This window comes from Diospyros lotus, chromosome 2, assembly GCF_014633365.1.
Source record: "Diospyros lotus cultivar Yz01 chromosome 2, ASM1463336v1, whole genome shotgun sequence".
Classification (NCBI taxonomy): Eukaryota; Viridiplantae; Streptophyta; class Magnoliopsida; order Ericales; family Ebenaceae; genus Diospyros; species Diospyros lotus.
In genome coordinates this window covers 11,008,721-11,030,542 of record NC_068339.1, presented here as the reverse complement: position 1 = coordinate 11,030,542, position 21,822 = coordinate 11,008,721, and the positions used below count along the sequence as shown (strand labels likewise).

Here is a 21,822-nt window from a genome sequence, read left to right as displayed (position 1 = left end):
TTTATTTTCAAAATTTCAAAGAAAACGCGTTTTTTAATTTTCTGTTTTGAGAAATAATTTTTCAAAATGACAAAAAAAACGCGTTTTCAATTTTCTAAAAACAGACTACCAAAACAAAAAACTGAAAATGAATTCAAAATTAAAAATTAAAAATTAAAAAGTAAAGAGAACGCAGCCTTAAAGTTTGAGTGATTAGATTCACTGTAAATATAAATTTTAAAGTAAAATTTATATTTTTCTCAAAGGTCATATTTTTTCAAATTTTTCTTTATTTTTCTCTCATAAAGTTATTAGCAATTGGGACACTTTTCTTCACATAAGGATAAGTTTGAAAAATAAAGTGATGTCAACTCTAGAATGTTATAATTTCCTCTTAAGTTAGCAATTACTATACAATGATGTCAACTCTATAATGGTAATTTTAATTAGCATGCTATTATTACAATTTTTTTAAGCTTATTTTTATGATCTCTTTTGATACGAAATGATTTTATATATATTTATTTTTATTTAATTTACTGGTATCTAAAATTCTTTAAATTTATAATTTTGATAATCTTTTTTATATTTTTAAAACATATTTGTCTATTTTAAGCGAAATACACATGAGATCTTAGATAAACTAATATTATATTAAAAGATATTTTAAGCACGTTTTTATAAAATAACGATAATTTAAATGAAAAATAAATATTAGTAATTATTTTAAAGTTAACAAGTGCTCTAATTTTTGCGATCTAATGGTTACAAGCTTAATGATAATGTAATTATTAAAAAAATTAAAATTCCAGTTTACCCTAATAATAATAATTATTATTTTTTATTTTAAGAAATAATAACAACAATAATAAAGCCACTGAAAGAAACACTTGCAATTGCAAGAGTTTCATTCATCGAATGGTTATCCAAACAGGCTTTCTGAGAGGACTGTGAATGCCCATGGCGATCGCTTTCTCATTTGCTCAGTCCACTCTCTTCTCCAAATCGCCGCTTTTCTTCCATATAAATGGATTCAGGAGCTTCGCCTTTTCGACTTCCGCGGTTGTGAGTTGGGATAAGCTTCGCCGTCAGAAGTGGAGACAACCCGTGGCTTCGGTTCTCGAGCTTGGCGGAGTAAAGATGGCTAAAGATGGTAACATACCCATCTCGCACAATCGCATTTTTATGGTACTTCTCTGTTGATTTCTTCGAGTTTACAACGTTTCATGTGTTGGAAATATAGGACGACATGAACTTCTTGTGCTTGATTTGAATATTTCCCTTTTGGTTTCCATAATTTTGTCAATTGGGGGGGGGGGGGGGGGGGTTGGGTATACAGTGGTTGTATAAGGCAATTGATAGAAATGGCTGGCAAACTAGAATTCATTTATAGAAATGGTTGTATAAATCACCCCCCTCATGTTAGTATAATTGGGGTGCCAGTCTTTGTTGAATACAGTAGAAACACGCCTATTCTAAGCAAATAAAAGAGTTTCAGCATTTGTGTATACTTATGGGAGTTTATTTGTTACTCCAATACCTGGAGAGAGAGATTGTGCACCCCGTTATTTTATTGATGGTGGAGACTTTATATTTGGGTCTCGGTTTTTCTATCTTAATTATCAGAGGCCTTATAATTTTGGTGTTCTATGCTATTATCTATTTTTCTTTATTTTTACTGTCTTATTAGTGTGTCTTTTAATTTGCTTATAGCATGCCCTGCTCCCAGCTTAGAATGAATATTGTTTTTCATAAATTGTTTATTGTATTGTGTTTACAGTTTTGCACCTAAGTAAGTTCATGGAATTATGGTTTTCTATTTTTGTTTTTGTTTTTTTTTCCCCTCGGTTTTACCACTACTGGTTCATATACTCCTTTTTCCTTTAGTTGTAATGTTTTTATCAACTGAATTGATATGCTTGTTAGTGTGGTTTTAAAGCATACTACCCAAAAGGAGAAGAAAAATGACATTTATGGCTTGATAACTGATGCTCTTGATGCAATCATTTCAACTTGGAATTCAGAATTTGATATAGAATTCATCCAAAAAGTGGAGTTTGTTGATGTTCAGAGTTTGTTGCACCTGTTTTTTCTGCCCATTTGTCTGATGTATATGGTGAATGAATTTTGTAGATGTAGTGAGGGATGACCCAACAAACAATGTTCCAGATACAATATTTTCCAAAATTGGAATGCAGCTTCATAGGAGGGATCGACATCCAATTGGGATTCTGAAGAATGCCATATACAACTACTTTGACACCACTTATCCAGACAAATTTGACAAATTTGATGATCTCTGCCCAGTTGTTTCTGTTAAAGCGGTACCTGGATTTATTAAGAATCTGTACAACATTGTTTATTTATTTATTTATTTTTGTTTGGTCTTTCTAAAGCTGTTGCATCAATCTTTCTTGGATTTGATAATGCCATGTTTGATATTTCTGTTGTTTATACATTAACTATCAAAAAATTATCTCCTGTTCTCCTGAGTTTTTAGAACTGAAGAGGTTGTAATTAGATTTTTAGCTGATATCTGACCCATAAACTAAATAGGATGATGCAGGGGCATATTCTTTGATTTTATTAATGTTTTTATTTCTTTATTTACTTAGAAGTCAGGTGACTAATATGTGATGTCTCTTTAATATAGATGGATGGTTGAGATTAGAAGACTTCCTTTCTGATCAGTGGCTGAGATTCATGACTGTTGTAATCCTAGTATAAACAGTCTTTGAAGACACTTCGTAGGAAGCCTTATTATCCTAATTCAATGTTTGAGGTTTTCTTAAACCCTAAATTTCATATTAACATTTCAGCTTTGATCCTACACTGTTTTGAGCCCTAATTCTGCACTTGTTTTGCTGTTTCTTCTCATACCACATAAGGTCTTGGTCATTTACCCTCTATTGGCGAAGAAAGCTTACATACTCTTTTTAATGTCATTTCATACTCTTTTTAATGTCATTTGCTAGTGTTCCTGATGTAAGTGAGCAATTATTTTAGAGGTGATGATTATATGGAGGTAGTGGAAAATCTTGTGTAGATTGCACATTGACCTAGCGTGTATGTTCAGGAACCATGAAGGGTAGAACAAATGAAATGCTATTGTTGCAAACTTCAAGTTACATAACCTTTTTCCTACAATTTCCTGAGATGGCTATTATTGATGGATATCGGAGTCCACATCTCTATAACTAGCCACAGTGATAGCATCAAGGGGAACATAAATATGCAAGTATAGAAGAAGTTAAAAATGTGGTTAGGGATGCTAAGCTTAAAGCATATGATTATCTTCATTCTATTGTAAAAATGATGACAGAAAGAATATATACGTATTTGCTAGTTTGATGGAGAGAAAAACTAGAAATCTTAATCTTATTAAATGTATCAAGAATGAAAATTCACAAATATTAGTGCAAATTAGGATGAGAAAAAGGATCATAAGTTGTTAAAGTTAAAATTGTAATCTACAGCAATCTAGCCTATAAATGTATGCGAAGAAGTAGGCCTATAAATTGTAGTCCAATGATCTTGGTCAGAGCAGGCATATGCCAAACATGAATACCCCTTGAAGCCACAGGCACAACGCCTGGTAGAGAGACCCAATCTTGAATAAACTAAATACTGCAGCTTCAATCTGTTTCAATAGAATCATGATGTAGTAAATCAACAAAGTCCAAAGTGATCTTTCTTTCCCCCTCAAGTTTACCTACTACATTACCAGAGTGAATTTGATCTTCACCAGACAAACATAATGCTTTAGCTAGTATACCATGATTCTCCTGTCTATAAATAACTGCATGCATTGCAGGATGGATGTGAACTAGGCTATTATCTTGCCAAATGAGCCAAGCTTTGACTCTAAACAATGTACTTGATTTAAGGTAAAGGAATTGACCCAAAACAAGTTAATAAAACATCCATAGCATGCTTGACTGAATTTTTACGTTTTATAAAACAAAAACTTGCATCATTTGTTTTCAAGGGTCTTGATGTAGGCAAAGCTCATCAAGTGAGCTGTGATAATCACCTTGTTTCATCATCATATGTTTGTTGCAGACTAACTTATAAATTATTTCAATTTTTTTTTCTAGATAATGTGTAGTACATTTGCCACATGCACATTGGGAACCTAGCAAGTGGCTCAACTATTGTTGCATGGGATCTGCTGTTCAACCTCTGTTGTAACATATAATTATTTTTCTTGCTTGGTGACTACTGTTCTCGTTTCAGTGAACTAAGACTTGTTTTGCATCTGGTGATGATGGATTTACTTCATGCAGAACTTTGATGATGTCTTGGTACCTGAAGATCATGTGAGTAGGAGTTACAATGATACATACTACGTGGACCCTCAAACTGTCTTGAGGTGCCACACTAGTGCACATCAGGCAGAGCTTTTGAGGAAGGGACACACCCATTTCCTTGTGACTGGTGATGTTTATCGTAGAGATTCTATTGATTCAACTCATTACCCCGTGTTCCATCAGGTTTTTAATATTTTCTTAGTCAAGTACCTTTTCTTTAGCTATTCTCTTTTACCATCCATTCATTTGGTGTTCTGGCTCTGCAGATGGAAGGGGTTCGAGTTTTTACTCCTGATGATTGGGAGCCATCAGATGTTGATGGCACATCTTATGCAGCTGAGGATTTAAAGAAGTGTCTTGAGGGGTTGGCCCGCCACTTATTTGGTACAGTTAACTTTTAGTTTCTTCAATACTCCATTTTTTTACATTTTTTTTCATTGTTGTTGTCTGGGCATGCAAGGTGCCTTCAGGAGATATCTTCTACTGAATCCTTTCAGACTAAAACTTGTTGAAATTTTCAGGTGCCGTAGAAATGCGCTGGATTGACACATATTTTCCATTTACCAATCCATCCTTTGAACTTGAGATATATTTTCAGGTACTCTCCCTCCCTCTCTCTCTCTCTATATATATATCTTTATCAGTGTGTGTGTTGGGGGGGGGGGGGGGGGTGTCTGGAGTTGATTCTTATATTTTTACCAACCCCTCATTTTCTTACCATTACGTCATCTATCCTTGTGTTTCTACTGAAGTTACATTCCATATATTCAAGTTTCAATCTGTGTAACTTAAAACCTTTGGATTCTAAAATTTTCCTTCAGATCTTGAGGTCAGTATTTACATTTTTTTTTGTCTCATCTACCAAGACAATGTCATCTACAAATAACACACACCAAGACACCTCCACCTTGATATGTAGTGAGTTCATCTATCACTAGGTAAGGGTTTAATGCAGATCCTTGATGCAATTCAATTGTTAGTTAGATAAAGGCTCAATATCTCCTCCACATGTTCTAACATGTGTTTTTGCTCCATGATACATGTGTTTAATAACCTGCATATAAGTAATTCAGATTCTTTTATTTTCTAAGATCTTTCATAGGACTTCTCTCGAAACTTTCGTCATATGTTTTTTCTCTGTCTATAAACACCATATGTAAATTTTTGTGTTTATTTCCATATCTTTTTTCATTAGATGCCTTAATAAGTATATAGCTTTCATTGTTGACTTACCCAGACATAAAACCTAATTGGTTTTTGGACACCTTGGTTTTCCTTATTAATTCTTTTTCAATCACTCTCTCACAAAGTTTTGTAGTGTAGCTCATTAGCTTAATTCCTTTACAATTTCCACAACTTTGAACATCTCCTTTATTCTTATAAATAGACATTAAAGTGCTTTTCCTCCACTAGTTTGACAACCTTTTTTATTTAAGGGTCACATTAATTAATTCCGTTAACTGAAAGATATCCTATTCTCCATGCATTTCTATGCTTCTAAGTGATATTATTGGTCCAATTGCTTTACTGTTCTTCATCATTTTCAATGTTTGTTTTATTTCGTTTCAAGATATATAATCTATATTGTTTAATTTTGTTCCAACATATACTTCTATGTTGTTTTATTTCATTTCGACATATACATCTATAAAACATGTAAATGCAATTCGTATATTCTTGAACATTACTAAGATCCCAACATAATACTTGTTTCTCCTCCTTCGTTGAATAACTTTGAGAAATACTCTTTCTATCTCTCCATGATCACCCCCTCATTTACTAGTACTTTCTATTTTTTGTCTTTTATGCATTTTATTTCTCTTAAATCCATTATTTTTTGAAGAAATAACTAGGGTAAAATTAAATCTTTCACTCGTAAATCATACATCAGCTTTAGGAAGAATTTATACAGCAAAAGTCCTAAAAAATCTCCTACAATCTCTCCAAAGACATCTCCTAAAAACTCTCCTACTTTACAGCAGTAGATAATATATATTTAAACTAAAACTATACATGATAAATATTTGAAAACACTCCTAGATTTTAGCTAGCATTATCTTCCAGAACTCCTTCTTAATGTAGGAGTTTAATCCATGCCATGTATGCCACCTTTCATGCCTCAGAACTCTTCAGGCCTCAGATTCTTCCAACACTCCCCCTCAAGCTGGTGAATAGATGTCAATCATTCCCAGTTTGCTTCTAATCACTTCAAAACCCTACTTTTGCATTGCTTTGGTCAAGATGTCTGCTTCTTGATCTTTGGTGGGAACACAAGTCAAGTGTATGTCTCCATTTTCCAACTCCCCCTTTACAAAATGCCTATCAATTCGAACATGTTTCATTCGATCATGCTAAACTAGATTATTTACTATACTTATAGCTGATTTACTATCGCTATAAAGAACTATAGCGAATAGATATAGGTCCAGTTATAGGAATAGATAAGTCTTCCATGAACCTTTCCACCCAAATTACCTCACAAATACACTGTGCAATGGCTCTATATTCGGCTTCAGCACTGCTACGAGAGACAACTTGTTGTTTCTTGCTTCTCCATGTGACCAAATTCCCCCAAAGTTTAGTGCAATACCCTGATGTAGACTTGCTATCCTCAATGGATCTAGCCCAATCTGCATCTGCGAAGCTTCTTATTCCTCTATCCTTGTTTTTCTTGAATAGCATTCCCTTCCCTAGAGTCTCTTTTAAATACCTTAGGATATGGTAGGCAGCTTCTATGTGTCTTTTGGTTGGGGAATGCATGAATTGACTAATTATGCTCACTGCATATGCAATATTTGGATGTGTATGTGAAAGATAAATCAATTTCCCCACCAAACGTTGATCCCTTCCAATCTCTATTGGTTGTTCTTCATTGTCTTCTTTTCTGTTTTTCCAGTTGGGTTCTTATGGAGTGCTTGCAGGCTTAGACCCAAGCTTTCCTGTCTCTTTTAACAGATCAAGAGTGTATTTTCTTTGAGATATGAAAATATCCTCACTGCTTCTTGCTACTTCAATCTCCAAGAAATATCTCATATCTCCCAAGTCTTTTACCTCAAATGCCACTTTCAGTTGCTGCTTCAATCTTTCTATCTCTTGATCATTGTCTTCGGTGATGATTATATCATTTACATAGACTATTAGGATTGTTTTCTTACCCTTGCAATCAACTTTTGTGAAGAGAGTGTGATCCGCTTGCCCTTGTTTGTATCCTAGGTGGTTTAGTGTGTCACTAAACCTCTTGAACCATACCCTAGGAGATTGTTTTAGCCCGTACAAGGATTTTTTCAATCTACATACCTTTCCTCTTGTGTCTTTTCTTTCAAAACCAGGGGGAATTCTCATGTAGACTTCTTCTTCCAACTCACCATTCAAGAAGGCATTTTTTTATGTCTAGTTGATGGAGTCTCCAGTCCAAATTGACTGCCAATGACGATAATACACGGATAGAATTAAGTTTGGCCATCGGTGCAAATGTTTCCTCATAGTCAAGGCCTTGTGTTTGGGTAAAACCTTGAGCTACAAGCCTTGCTTTGTATCTATCCACTTTCCCATATGAGTTGTACTTTATGGTGAACACCCACTTGCTGCCAACTGTGTGTTTTCCATATGGAAGATCCATTATTTCCCAAGTATTATTCTTTTCTAGGGCTAGCATTTCTTCCATAATTGCTTTCCTCCATTTTTCCTCTTGCAGTGCATTGTAGATATCTTTAGGAATCACCTTATCATCAACATTTTCTGTGAATGCCTTGAATTTAGGAGACAACTTTGTATATCCCGAAAACTCTGAAATAGAATACTTAGGACACTTGGTGCATGATCTGACTCCTTTTCTCCAAGCAATGGGAACATCTAGATCATATTCCAGCTCATGCTCCTGCTGTAATTCATCTCTATTCTCCCTGTTAGTAATATCAGCCTCCATTTCAGTCTCTTTTTCCTTTGCCTTTTCTGGACTTACCCTTAGTTTAGATGACATGGGCTGCTGCTGATGCTGAGGGTCACAAGGTCTTCTTGAATATACCAATAAGGGTGGTTCAGCTTGAATTTGATCACTCTTCTGGGCTTGGTTATGTTCTCCCCCTTGATCAAGTTCAGGCACAAGATTAGGATAAGCAGTAGGAAGAGAAGGAGAGGGAGCTGTATCCAAAAACAGAGAATTCCAACTGTTGGCTGTTTCTGGAACATGGGCTGATTGAGATTGAGGCTGAAAGAAAGGCTGGTTTTCAAGAAAAGAAACATCATAGGAAATAACAAATTTGTGGGTACTAGGATTGTAGCATTTGTATCCTTGTTGTGTTGGAGAATAGCCCACAAAAATGCATTTGATGGCCATAGGATCGAGTTTGGATGGAGTGGATGGATTTTGGTGAACAAAAACAGTACATCCAAACACATGAGGAGTGAGAGAGTTTAGAACTCTAGCATGATGAGGAAAAACATCAAGGAGGACAGCCAAAAGGGTCCTAAACTTTAGGATTTTGGAAGGTAAGCGATTAATAAGATAGACATAGGTCAAAACAGCTTCCCCCCAATATGAATTTGGAACGGAAGTAGTAAACATCATTGCTCTAGCTGTTTCCAGCAAATGGCGATTCTTCCTTTCGGCAATTCCATTTTGTTGAGGGTTATAAGGACATGAGCTTTGGTGAATTATACCATGCTCAATTGAGTATGTGTTGAATTCATTAGAAAGTATTCCCTACCATTATCAGTTCTCAAAACATGAATTGAGGATTGAAACACATTCTGCACCATATGATGAAACCTTTTGAATATAGAAAATGCTTCAGATTTCTCTTTCATAAAAAAAACCTAGCAAACCCTTGTATGGTCATCAATAAAGGTGATAAACCATTGTGTATTAGTAAGGGTTGTAGTTCGAGAAGGCCCCCAAATATCATTATGAACTAAGTGAAAAGGTGTGCAGGAAGTATAAACATGATTAGGATGAGGTATCCTGGTCTGTTTTGCAAGAATACACTGTTCACAAGAATAATTGTGAATTTTATTGCTTGATAAAGAAGGATACAAGTGTTTAAGATATTCAAAACTTGGGTGTCCTAACTGCTTATGCCATAACATAATGTCTGAATCTGAAACAAGAGCTAAAGAATATAAAAATCGAGTCCTAGAAGCAGCAGAATGATCATGCCTTGGTGTTTGATAGAGCCCTCATTTCATCTCTGAAACAAGAGCTAAAGAATATAAAAATCGAGTCCTAGAAGCAGCAGAATGATCATGCCTTGGTGTTTGATAGAGCCCTCATTTCATCTCAGCACTGCCAATCATTTTCCCCAAGGATAGATCTTGAAAAACACAAGAATTTTTGGAGAATATCACATTGCAGATCCTGTCAGTGGTAAATCTGCTTACTGATATTAAATTACACTGCAAGTTTGGGACATAAAGGATTGATTTAAGTAGTAATCCTCCTACCACAGCTGTTCCTTTTCCCTTTGCTAAGGATATTGTACCATCAGCCATAGTTACACTTATAGGTTTATCACATGATTCAAAATTGGACAATAAATTTAAAGAACCTGTCATGTGATCTGAGGCACCAGTGTCTATGATCCAACTACTGGTAGGTATTCTTTGTGATGTAAAAGAATAGGCAAATTACCTTTTGTGGCCAAAGAAACCGTAGGAGTAGGATTTTCTACATTCTCTGATTTAGTCACCTTTGTTTAGCTGAGAAGTTGTTGTAATAATTCCAGTTGATTTGCTGTGATGGTAAGAGGTGTTGGATTCCTCCCTTTCTCAGCTTCCACCATATAGACTGATTGGCCTCCAGCTTGTCCTCCTCTTCTCTGATTCTTAGGCTTCCAGTTAGCTAGTTTTCTATGGATTTTCTAGCATGTCTCTCGTGTGTGATAGGGCCGGTTACAATGGTCACACCATTGCTTTTCTCTTGCAGTCTCTCCTCTAGAAGATAGAGGAGTTTTTCCCTTAACGTATTTAGGGTTGATGCAGGGGAATAAACTTCATTAGAAGAGTGTCCCGACTCCGAGAACATGACTTTCTTCCCTCCTAACTTTAGCAAATACTTCCCTGATGGTTGGAAAATGTTTCATCCCTAGCAGCCGACCCCTAACTTCATCTAAATCTGAGTTTAATCCATGAAGAAAATCAAACACTCTCTCTTTCTCCATCATCTTTCCATATTTCTTACCATCTGCTGTGCATTCCTATTTAATCTCATAGAAGAGATCTATCTCTTGCCATAAAGCTGTTAGAATATTAAAATAATCAGTAACCGAGTTTGTACCTTGTTTTGTGTTTCGAATGAGAGATCGAACTTGAAAACATTGAGCAGTGTTTTCCAAGTCAGAATATATCTCTTGGACAGCCTGCCATATCTCACAAGCTGTTTTGTAGAAGAGATATGTTCTACCGATTTTAGGCTCCATTGAATTAACTAACCAAGCCATAATAATGGCATTCTCAGCCTCCCATATGCTTGAAGCAGCAGATTCTGAACTTAGCCTTGCTGTAACTCTAGTTAGGTAGCCTTCCTTGCTTTTGCCTCTCACAACCAACAAGACTGATTGGAACCATTCTCGAAAATTAGTTTCATTCAGTTTGTGTTGTGTAATCTGGAGAGACGGACTGTCTAAGGCTGTTGAGAGAGGTGGAACCAAAGGAAAAGTCCTCACCGGAGGAGGATTAGAGGTGGTCACCTCACTGTTGGAGTCGTCTGCCATCTCGGAGTATTAACCCAACTTCTTGAGATGGATTAATGGGGAAAATCAGGCACCATAGGAGATGGCTCTGATACCATGAAGAAATAACTAGGGTAAAATTAAATCTTTCACTCGTAAATCATACATCAACTTTAGGAAGAATTTATACAGCAAAAGTCCTAAAAAATCTCCTACAATCTCTCCAAAGATATCTCCTAAAAACTCTCCTACTTTACAGCAGTAGATAATATATATTTAAACTAAAACTATACATGATAAATATCTGAAAACACTCCTAGATTTTAGCTAGTATTATCTTCCAGAACTCCTTCTTAATCTAGGAGTTTATTCCATGCCATGTATGCCACCTTTCATGCCTCAGAACTCTTCAGGCCTCGGATTCTTCCAACATTTTTATACTTTTTCCTTAGCTAATATATATATCTTTCCTCACCTTTTGTGTTGAATAGTTGGTATAAAGTTTTATAAGCTTTTGAGTTTGTTTAACTAACTGTGTTCTTTGCTTCCTTTTTGGCCAAAATATACCTCTTAGGTTCTCTTCATGACAGCATTTATGTAAAGTCTTGTAGCAAGCCAACTTAACTTTGATTCTTTCAAGTAACAATAGCCATTTTAATCCACATTTGGTTACTGTCTCCTACTACAGTCCAATCTCTTCTGCTACGCATTTTCTTTTTTCTTGAAAATAGTTTGCTTTTCACTTTTTAGATTCCACCATCTAATTCTTGGGCTTCATTTATAGTTTTTTGTCCTCTATTTTTTTTGATTTGGATGTCAAAATGACCATAAGTCTATGTTGAACAGTTAGGCATTCTTCCAATATAACTTTATAATCCTCACAACATAAGTGGCTCTCTTGTCTCATAAGGAAGCAGTCTATTTGTGTAGTTGGTAAGCTATTTTTATATGTGACCAAGTGTTTGTCCAATTTCTTAAGCCTAGTGTTGCCTATGATAAGCTTTACGCTGTGGGAGAATCCACCACCTAGAGGGATTAAGGCTTGTGATTGTTGTTGTATATTCATTTTTGACTTCCATGTTCTACTGTTTCTTGATGCTGTAACTACACCATATAAATTTGACATGGTCAATGGTTGAATTAATATGTGCTGTCAACTTTTTATTGCTGTGATACAAAGTTGTTATTTGGATTAATGGCTCATGGCTAGAAAGTCTTGTGTAACTTGTTAACTTTTCTGATGCTTTGACAGGAAAAGTGGTTGGAAGTTCTGGGTTGTGGGGTGACAGAGCAGGAAATCTTGAAGAGAAGTGGCAAAACAAATAATGTTGCTTGGGCTTTTGGACTTGGATTGGAGCGTTTGGCCATGGTCCTCTTTGATATACCAGATATCCGACTTTTCTGGTCAACTGACGAGCGGTTTACGTCTCAAGTAAGTGCTGAATTCTTTTTTAAGTTCGAAACTCTTGTCAGAAAATTTGTGCTAATGAATACACAAAAGGGCTCTAACTGTTCAAAAGTCATGAACTAACTGGATTTATTAATTTTATATTAATTTGTTACTTTAATTAATACAGTTTTCGGAAGGCCAGCTTGGTGTAAAGTTCAAGCCATTTTCAAAGGTATGGATGTTTTTGTTAGGCATAGTGGGATGGCATGGTAAAAGATTTTCAAAAAGTGAGGAAGGCGGTTTTGTTTATTAGGCTCCAACTTTATTGAAGTTTATTATATGATTTTCTGCAACCACATCTCTCATGTTTAGAGTTTAGACTTTAAAGGCACTGATACAGTAGTTTGTTCTTTGGAAAATCTTTCAGAGAATAGTTTTGTTATTTAATATTTTGACATCTAAAATTCAATTATTTGGATAGTATTTATTTTTGCTCCTCATAAGTGAAGGATACGAATTTGAAGTACTTGAGTGGACTTGAAGCATAGTTTGTTGCAACAAAGGGCCAGAGTAGATGTAATCTGCCCCCAATGCCTGTCCAAGTTACAAGATAGAGCGTCTTCTTGTGCTTTCAACAAAGGGCCAGAGTAGATGTAATCTGCCCATCCAATGCCTGTCCAAGTTACGAGATAGGCTCCAACTTTATTGAAGTTTATTATATGATTTTCTGCAACCACATCTCTCATGTTTAGAGTTTAGACTTTAAAGGCACTGATACAGTAGTTTGTTCTTTGGAAAATCTTTCAGAGAATATTTTTGTTATTTAATATTTTGACATCTAAAATTCAATTATTTGGATAGTATTTATTTTTGTTCCTCATAAGTCATAACAAATCTCTTCCATTAAGAACAAAAGCTATTCTCCCTTGTAGTTTCCTCCTTGTTACAAGGACATGAGTTTCTGGATCAATGATTCCTTCACCGAAAACAATCTTTGTGAAGTTGTTCGAGGAATTGCTGGAGATCTTGCGGAGGAGGTACATACTTTGAATTTCCTTGATCAGTGCATCTTAACTAATAATCCATTACCTAAAAAGAAAAAACTAAGTTTTGCTTCGTGTTTGGAGATTACCAAAGAATTGATATATTTGATTGATTTTTTTTTTTTGGGCTCTTGATCCATTTCTCTCTTTTTCTTTCCATTTACTCAAATAATTTAAACTTCTCGATTCATGCAGTGACACTTAAAGCTTCACTAGTGTTCCCAGCCATATGTCATTCTTTTTAAACAATGTACTTGGATTTCAGTGTCTGGATTTCATGAGAAGACATGTTAAAGTTGTATTAGCATTGATAAAACTATTCTTTTGAACAATTTACTTAGAGGTTAACTTGTTTCATGAAGTGACATCTTAGAAGTTCTGTCTTCGTTTCTGGATATTTAATATTCTGCCTGAGCAAGTTAGTCGAGCAATTTATTTGGTTAACTTGTAGGTTAAGTGACATCTTTTCTCTATACAATTCTTTGAATTTAACTTAAGGATTTCATTATCTTACAGTTACATAAACGATTCTATTTGAACACAGAAAGCATTAGTGCAGTTTCCTTGTTGCTGGATCTCTTTTCTTTCTTCTTGAACAATTTTATGATTTCATGAAATGATGATATCTTAAGGTTGTATCGGCATTTCTGATACCTTTACCATGTAGTCATTTATTGCTTTTACCTGTACTGTGACAAACCCATCAGAAGAGAACCAAGATAGTAGTCATCCACGTTTTTCAGTAAATACCTCAACTTCATAATTCAGTTGACACAAAGTTTACCTATTTGTAATTAGACACTAATCCATGGCTGAACTTGACCAAACATCTAATGTTGAATTTAGAAACTATGCAGCATTAAATTTGAGGGGGACTAATTTTGAAATTTTTATTGATGTAGTTCAATATCTTCAACATATCAAGCCATTATTCCACCATGTGGGGTTGACTACATTAATTCTAGCCTACCATTCATTTCTTCTTTGGTTTATCTTCTGTGAGACCTTTATAACTCATATTATACCAAAGTGTCTCCCACTAAGTTTGCATTGTCTCATGAAACCAATTCTTTAAAATAATTGCTTTAAAGCTAAGCACCTGAATTCTAGCTGACTATGCTGTCTTGCTTATAGAAACTACAGGATGGAATATTTATTATTACTTGAAATGAAAGGGCAGAATGTTTCTGTCTCTTCGGAATTAATTCTGTCTTAAGGTTCGCTAAGACACTTTGAATTCTCCTACTGCCAGGTTCAACTGATTGACAATTTTACAAACAAGAAAGGGATGACTAGTCACTGTTACAGGATAGTGTATCGGTCTATGGAACGTTCGCTTACAGATGAGGAAATTAATGATTTACAGGTATTTTCACTAAAATGAATTATTGGCTTTTTGTTTGTTCTGTCAAATGATAACCTTCCTGTATGGCGAGCCTTTGTAGCAGCTGTAAGGTTGCTTCTCCCTTGTGACCTGAAGGTCTTGGGTTTGTGTTGTGGAAACTGTCCTTTTGCAAAAAAGCAAAGGAAATGTTGCATACCAATACGATCCCTCTAGGGACACCCTTTGTTAAATGATAACCTGCTCGCACCTAGTAGGGTTAAGGCTTATTATTGTTCTTGTTCTTGTCAAATGATAACCTTGACTTTTGTTTTTTGCTTGCAGTGGAAAGTAAGGGAACAGGTGCAGCACAAGTTGAATGTTGTCCTGAGATGAGATTTCTTGGTACTGCCAAGCCCACTGCTGCAACTCTGATCTTATAAACTTCCTCCACAAGTTTTGAGTTCTATGTGGTGGTTTCCTTGAGCACTCAAATCTATGTAGTTGAAATTCAATTTCTTCAAAAGAGTTGCTGGGAATTAATGTGTGCTTGCTAGCATTGCAAACTGTGGAAAACATAAGTTGTCAAAGGTCTACTGACTGTTTCTACATGAACTGTAACGAAATGATTCTGTTCTTATTTTCGTTACCCCTTCTCCAATTATTTATCTCATCGATGAAAACCTTGGAAACCTTCACGTGTAATTGATGACAAATCTTCAGTTGATTTTCCGTACCTTTCACCTCTTGTTTGTGTAGTTCTCTTGCCACCAACTATTCAGATGAAAAAAAGAAAAAGAAGGCGCAATTTATCCACTGCCAATCTGTGATTGGGGTGATGTCAGTTGTGGATCGTACAATATTTAGAGTCAGGGGCATAGGCCAGACCTCTGCCAGGAGTGGTATATTTATCAAATGAAGTCTTGTTATTGACTTGTCCCAGAAATCCCTTTCTTGTCATTAGTTCTGATTTTAAGCTGAGCATGCCTGTTTCTTTAATCTTCCTCTTATTCCAGGTTTTAAGCAATTCATATATCTGGTATATATGTTAAAAGTAATAGACAGTAAATGTATGTTTGTTGTGTGCTCAATGATTTCTATTTTATGTTTATTCTTTTTCTTCCTTTTGCCCCATCTTGCAGGTTTCTCATGCAGCCCAAATTCTGGGGACCCTTAAACGGAGGCTGTATGCTGGGACCATGAAGCTGATGCAACGGATCACTTACCATCCTAGCTAGGTGTGGGTTTAAAGGCCTCTTAATTTGAACTTTGAACTAAGATGGGTGCTAGTTTCCATTCTTGAGGCTTTGAAGGCTTATTTTCTAGCAAGCTAGGAGGTAGTAAGTGACTTTTGGGCATGAGAGAACCCAAATTCTGGGGTCAGGCTGGTGATATGATTTTCGTTTAGATACAGTGGTATGAAGTAAAAGAACTCACTATTGTGACTCATATATTTACAAAAAATGTTACTGTCGTGTAAAAAGATTGAGATGATATAATTTTCTTGCTCTTTTTGTCGAGAGGGGTTGATAAATGTTCAATTTTTTTTTAAAAAAAAAAACACGTAAAAGCATTTTTTATCTACTCAAAAATACTAATTTACTAACTCATATCATAGTTGAAGAGATACACTTCTTATTGCTTAGTGATTGTATTGTTTATAGGTTATTAGGAGTAATGACAATTACTTTTTCTTTTAACACAAAAGAAAGAAAAAAAAAGCACCTTTTGTGTTGTCTTAGGGGGGTTGCATTTCATGCCTCTGCTAAGAGTGCTATTATAAATTCATCTCTTCCATCAATAAAAGTGAAACTTTGTGGCATAACAAAGGAGCTAAATTTTGTGGTCAAATTGCTGGACACAGGAAAGCACTTTTGAATACATAAAAAAACGTTTTAACGCTTGCTAGTTGGCCAATAGCAAGAAGTCCTTTATTTATTTGTGTTGCTAATAAGTAATAGCAAAAAGCTCTTTAATATGACCATGCATGCAAGTTGCTTTTTTAACTATGTAGGAACAGCAAGTAAAAATTTGGAGCGAGGAGATATGGAATCAATTTGTTGTAAACATGATTCTTGATTTAAAAAAAGTTGCAATTCATGAACCTTTTCTGAACAATTAAAGCTCACTAGACTAGAGACATATAAATAACAGTTCGGATATATAGTAAAACCTTTTCGGTATTAATTTCCCTAAAGTTCATTCCCAACTCAAGAAAGAGGAGACCTGCGAGGAGTTCCCTTTCTTCTTCTTCTTATAGGGAGGGATTTACCTTCTTTCTTCATCGGATCCAATGATTTTCCGCAGTCTTCCAGTGCGTTGCTTGAAGACGATGAGGCTTTGAACTTCGCCGCCGGTTCCTCCAGGACGTCGTAGCTACCGGTGATTTTCTCATCGTTCGCCGCCGGATTGAGAACGTCGACGCCTTGAAATCCCTCGGATTCAATTTTAGATGGTGCGAGATTGGATTCGTCTAGCCGGTGCAGAATATTCGACAGACCCTCACCTTTGCATACCAAGTGATCCACCTGCATTCGCCCATTAATTTTGCATTCGCCCATTAAATAGCTGCAAATGATATGTAAGAGAGTCGGAGATGGACCTTGCACGAAAGAGAACAGAAGTGAAAAGGCTCCTTAAGGATCCGGTCGCAGTTGAAGCAGACGTTGTCGGAACCCTTGCAAAGCCGAGTTCGAGTTCGAGTCCTCGAATGCAGGAATATCACTTCGGCATTGTTAAGGGTATATGGCTGCAACTCAAGAGGATCAGATGTACTCAAATACGATTCAAATCTTGCATTACATCCAGCTCCATTATGACTATTGCCAGGTTAGTGAGACAAATCAGACAATACTCAACCTAATTGTGATATCATACCTAAAATTTAAAATGAAATTTATTTTCACCAACAATCCTGTATTTCACAATTTAGATACATGTATAAAATATAATTAAATTATGATATAATGTTAACACTACATTATATATAAGTTATAATTTGTGCTTATTTTTTGTTTAGACTATCGTCGAACCCTATCTTATCTATAAGATTAGATTAGTCGAAATTAGTTAGTTTAGTATCTTGTTCTCATTGAACTTAATTATTTGGACCATTGTGAATAAGTACTCCTAAAATAATGAAATATATAAATAATAATATTATTAATTCATTTACCTTTAAACTTACATGAGAGACTATCGTTCAAATTAGAATACTTTAACTTAATATTGTCAGATTTAAGAATCATTTTCTTAACCATATAATTGAATTGAAATGCATACCTGAATATAGGAACAGTCAATGAGACTCTGAAGATCGTCTAATTTAATAACATCACGATAGACATATTTCCTCACCTGTCACCATTAAAAAAAAAAAACTTATATTGAAACTACTAAATATGATTTTGAAGTATGACATTAAACCAAAAGCATCTGAGAGTAATAAAAACTTGTTATTCAAACATCACTTTTTATAAAAATGATTTGAAAGATATATAATAGAAATTTTACAATAATACTAAATATGTAATATAAATTAAATTCAAGCTTTGCCTCATGCGTTACAGCAGATTTATATGTTGGCAGACATTTTGTTTGGCACTCTCTTTTTTCTTTTTGATAAATAAAATTATACCATAAAGAAGTAATTAAGGTTTATTAGACTCCAATTTGAGATCTTAAACTCCCCCGAGTTATCACCCACAAATAAGGTACAACTCTAGCACGTTCTCAAAAAATCCAGCTCATCAATTGCTTAATTACAATTATTCCAAGAAGAAGACAAATTATTTGGATGAGATTAAGATTGTTTGGATTTAATTATAATTATAAATATCGTATTAGATAAGATATCGAATGTGTCATTAGTGTGATAGGCTAGGTTGCACAGAAATAGAAACAAAAAATGTTTTCGATACAAAATAAAAATGAAAAAATATGTATATTTTTTAAAAAAAAAGTATAAATAGTTCTAAAAAAAAAACGTTTCTCATTTTGAAAATGATTCGAAAACGTCGAAACGACATCTCCGAGCCGTTTCCGAGCTTCACTGGTGATAGGTATTGATACTACCTAATGTCAAATATTGTTTTGGATTTGTAATAAATTAATCATATAAATTATAAAAATATGAAAAAATATATAAGCACAATAATTTTTTTAATAAAAAGTCATAAATTTAACTTAAAATTAAAAAAATCTAAACAACATATGTAGCATCTCATAAAAAATTATAACCTACATAAACAAATATGCTAAATAACCAATTTAATACAACCTCAAAAAATGATAAATTAAAAATACTTCAAATCCATATAATCAACATAAACAAGTAAACAACATCAAAAATTTCAAAAAGATGCATCAACATAACACAAAAATTCATTTTGTTTGGAAAAGACACACATATAAACAACATTCAAAATTTTATATATTTTTTACTCTTTATTTTTTTAATTTTAAAATTGACTTTCAAAAATGGTATCGCTCAGTACAATAACTCAATATCTACCAGTATTAAAGTATACGAATCTGACAATTATAAATTTAATATACATACAGAATGAAGTCAAATCATCGACTAAGGTAGCTTTATAGGGAAGATCAATAGGTTCTCTAAAAATGGGAAGCAAACAAAACTTAAAAGACTGAATCGAGGACTCAAGGAAATATGATCCACTCCATTAGAAGAGGATCAAAGATTTGAATACCAAAAGAACAAATACATGAAAGAATTTGTCCCTTTCACTGAGGAAAATTCAACTCACCATAGGAGATCTCTCACTCGATGATCGAACAAGAAAAGAATTCTTTGTAGCCTAGTGCCAGAGTTGCATTGACATGCTTTGGAGGTTTCGAGTTCAAAATCTATGAGCAATTTCATGTTGTGGTTTGGAGATCTCTCAATCATTGTCATCATGAGGTTATTCCAAGTTTTAGGATGAAAGGGATAATGATGTTACTACTAATATTTAACATGTTAGTCTAATGTCCCTAGGTGCAACAGGGAATAGGTTAGTGTGGGCTTACCCTGTTAACCCAACCTAATGAGTGGAGCAAGAGCAAATCAGCATGGATTTGCCCTCGCTAGGCCTAACCTAATGAGTGGCAAGGAAAATTTCTTGTATAGAAGTGTAGATTGAGCCAATTAAAAGTTCTTGTTTTAATGTGGGTCAAGATCTCATAAAGATAAAAATAAAATCTAAAATTTTAGCTAAATAATAATGAGGTGTTTGTCTTTGATTGGTCCATTTACCTTCACGAAGTATGGGGAAAGGGCTAACTTGTTTCTTGTGTATACAAGTTCCATTGAATTATGTTTACCCTCAGTACTTGGGGGAAAAAAAAAATCAAGAATCAAATAGGAAAAAAGAGAAGAAATTAAGGAGGTTTATTGGATAAAAAGAAAAAAAAAAAAAAAAAAGTTCTTGCCTTGTCTCTAGATTTAAACTTTTTGGAAAATAATTTGGGAAGAATAATGATCTTAATATAAAAATTTTAAACCAAACACAAAGATTAACTAGTCAAAATGATCAATTTGTCCTTGCATTAATTTCAATGCACATTGAAATCAATGAAAGGACAAATTGGTTATTTTGATCTATCAACCCTTCCACTTATTGAAACTTCTTAGATATCATTATAAGGTGCATTTGATAGGGGTGAAAAATGAGGATGGAATTTATTTTTCATTCGAATTCTAGAAAATTTTATCAAATAGGTTTTATTTTCCATGGAATTCGAATTCTATTTTAGTTCAAAAAGTGGAGATTTTTCTTGAAATCAAGGAATTGGAATTCTTAGGGGTGGGGTGAGAATTGAAATTCCATGGAATTGGAATTCACCCCATTTTCCAACCTCCAATCAAACGTACCCTAATTATCTATTCCAGAAAGTATAGAAAACTCAAAATTAGTGACAATTACTAAGAATTTTCATAGAATTCATTAGAATCAACACAGAGGTATCACTCACCACTAACCCATTACATTGTAAATGCAACAAAGCAACTAGATACTTGAATAATTAGTAACAAAAGCTAATTGTAGCACAATTATATACTTTCCCCAAAAATTAATAGTTGAAAGAAAAACAAGTGAGGAATAATAATGTCAAAATTTATGAATTTGGATTGAAAAGGGTTGATTAAGTTAGAATGACTAATTTTTCCATACATGGAAGGGCAAACTAGTCATTTTGACTAGGAGATTGAAAAAGTATTGATTGATGATGTAATCAAAAGATGTATCGACCCAACCAAATGCAATGGCCAATCTATCAGTAGATAACAACATCATCAAAGAAGTATTGATGCAAACAAATGCAAGGATCAATGTATCAATCGGTGATAATGTTGAAGAAACATCGACTTGATTGAGCAGAACAATAGATGTATCAATTAGTAACGGTGTTGTCGAAAAGGTATTGACTTGATCTAGTGCAAAAGGGTTGATGCATCGATCGATAATGGTGGTGTAGAAAAACTATCAATTGAGTAAGGGTTAATTAATCAAAATAACCAAATCTTCCCCATGGAAACACAAAATTAGTGAGAATTACTAAGATATCTCATTGAATTCATGAGAATCAATGTTGGAGTATTGCTCACAACTTACCCATTACATTATACATGGAATTAAACAACTAAAGATTTGAATGATCAATAAATTTGTATACTTTCCCTAAAAATTAACAACACAAATAAATTAAAATTGAAAATTATGATAGGGTACCTGAAGAAAGGGATGAGATGGGTGAGAAGAAAGGCAGTGGGTGCAAAAGCTTTGGCAACAATTCAAGCAGAAGATGTTCTTCTCGTTCTTCCATATCCTCTTGTGGAACCCACAAGCTGCAAAGAATGTCTCCTCTGCCATTAGTCCTTCCAACCACGCAGGCTTCATCATCGTGACAACGACGAAGCTCTCTCTTTCTCTCGCTTTCTCTCTTTCTCTTTTTCTCTCTCGCTTGCTCGTTCTCTCCCTCCCCCCTCTTTCTATGTGCTAAATTTATTATCTATAAACCTAGAAATAAGAGACGATGGCGGCGTGATGATCATTTGCTTAGCTTGCAATACTTAAGGGAATGGTGTGACATAAAGATCTTCTATTTTTGT

The 21,822-nt window shown here is 34.5% G+C and overlaps 2 protein-coding genes across 3 annotated transcripts; one reads left to right on the top strand and one right to left on the bottom strand.

Moving 5' to 3' along the window:
• The first annotated feature begins 880 nt into the window (after nt 1–880).
• LOC127794253 (phenylalanine--tRNA ligase, chloroplastic/mitochondrial) lies at nt 881–16,230 on the top strand. 2 transcript variants are annotated; one of them, XM_052325199.1, is made up of 11 exons: nt 881–1,132; nt 2,113–2,303; nt 4,266–4,472; nt 4,556–4,673; nt 4,811–4,887; nt 12,207–12,386; nt 12,532–12,576; nt 13,277–13,381; nt 14,640–14,753; nt 15,054–15,113; nt 15,851–16,230. In XM_052325199.1, exons 1-10 carry the CDS (start codon nt 934–936, stop codon nt 15,102–15,104), a joined length of 1,287 nt encoding a protein of 428 aa, XP_052181159.1. In that variant the 5' UTR covers nt 881–933; the 3' UTR covers nt 15,105–15,113; nt 15,851–16,230. The 2 variants fall into 2 exon arrangements, with proteins under 2 accessions (XP_052181159.1, XP_052181158.1); XM_052325198.1 differs by lacking the exon at nt 15,851–16,230 and having other exon boundaries at nt 15,054–15,524.
• A 546-nt stretch (nt 16,231–16,776) lies between these two features.
• On the bottom strand, nt 16,777–21,613 carry LOC127795640 (protein RGF1 INDUCIBLE TRANSCRIPTION FACTOR 1-like). The gene is made up of 4 exons (XM_052327438.1): nt 21,443–21,613; nt 17,991–18,065; nt 17,311–17,457; nt 16,777–17,236 (listed from the first exon to the last, which is right to left on the bottom strand). The coding sequence occupies exons 1-4, from the start codon at nt 21,611–21,613 to the stop codon at nt 16,919–16,921; spliced, it is 711 nt and encodes a 236-aa protein (XP_052183398.1). The 3' UTR covers nt 16,777–16,918.
• Between the last annotated feature and the right edge of the window lie 209 nt (nt 21,614–21,822).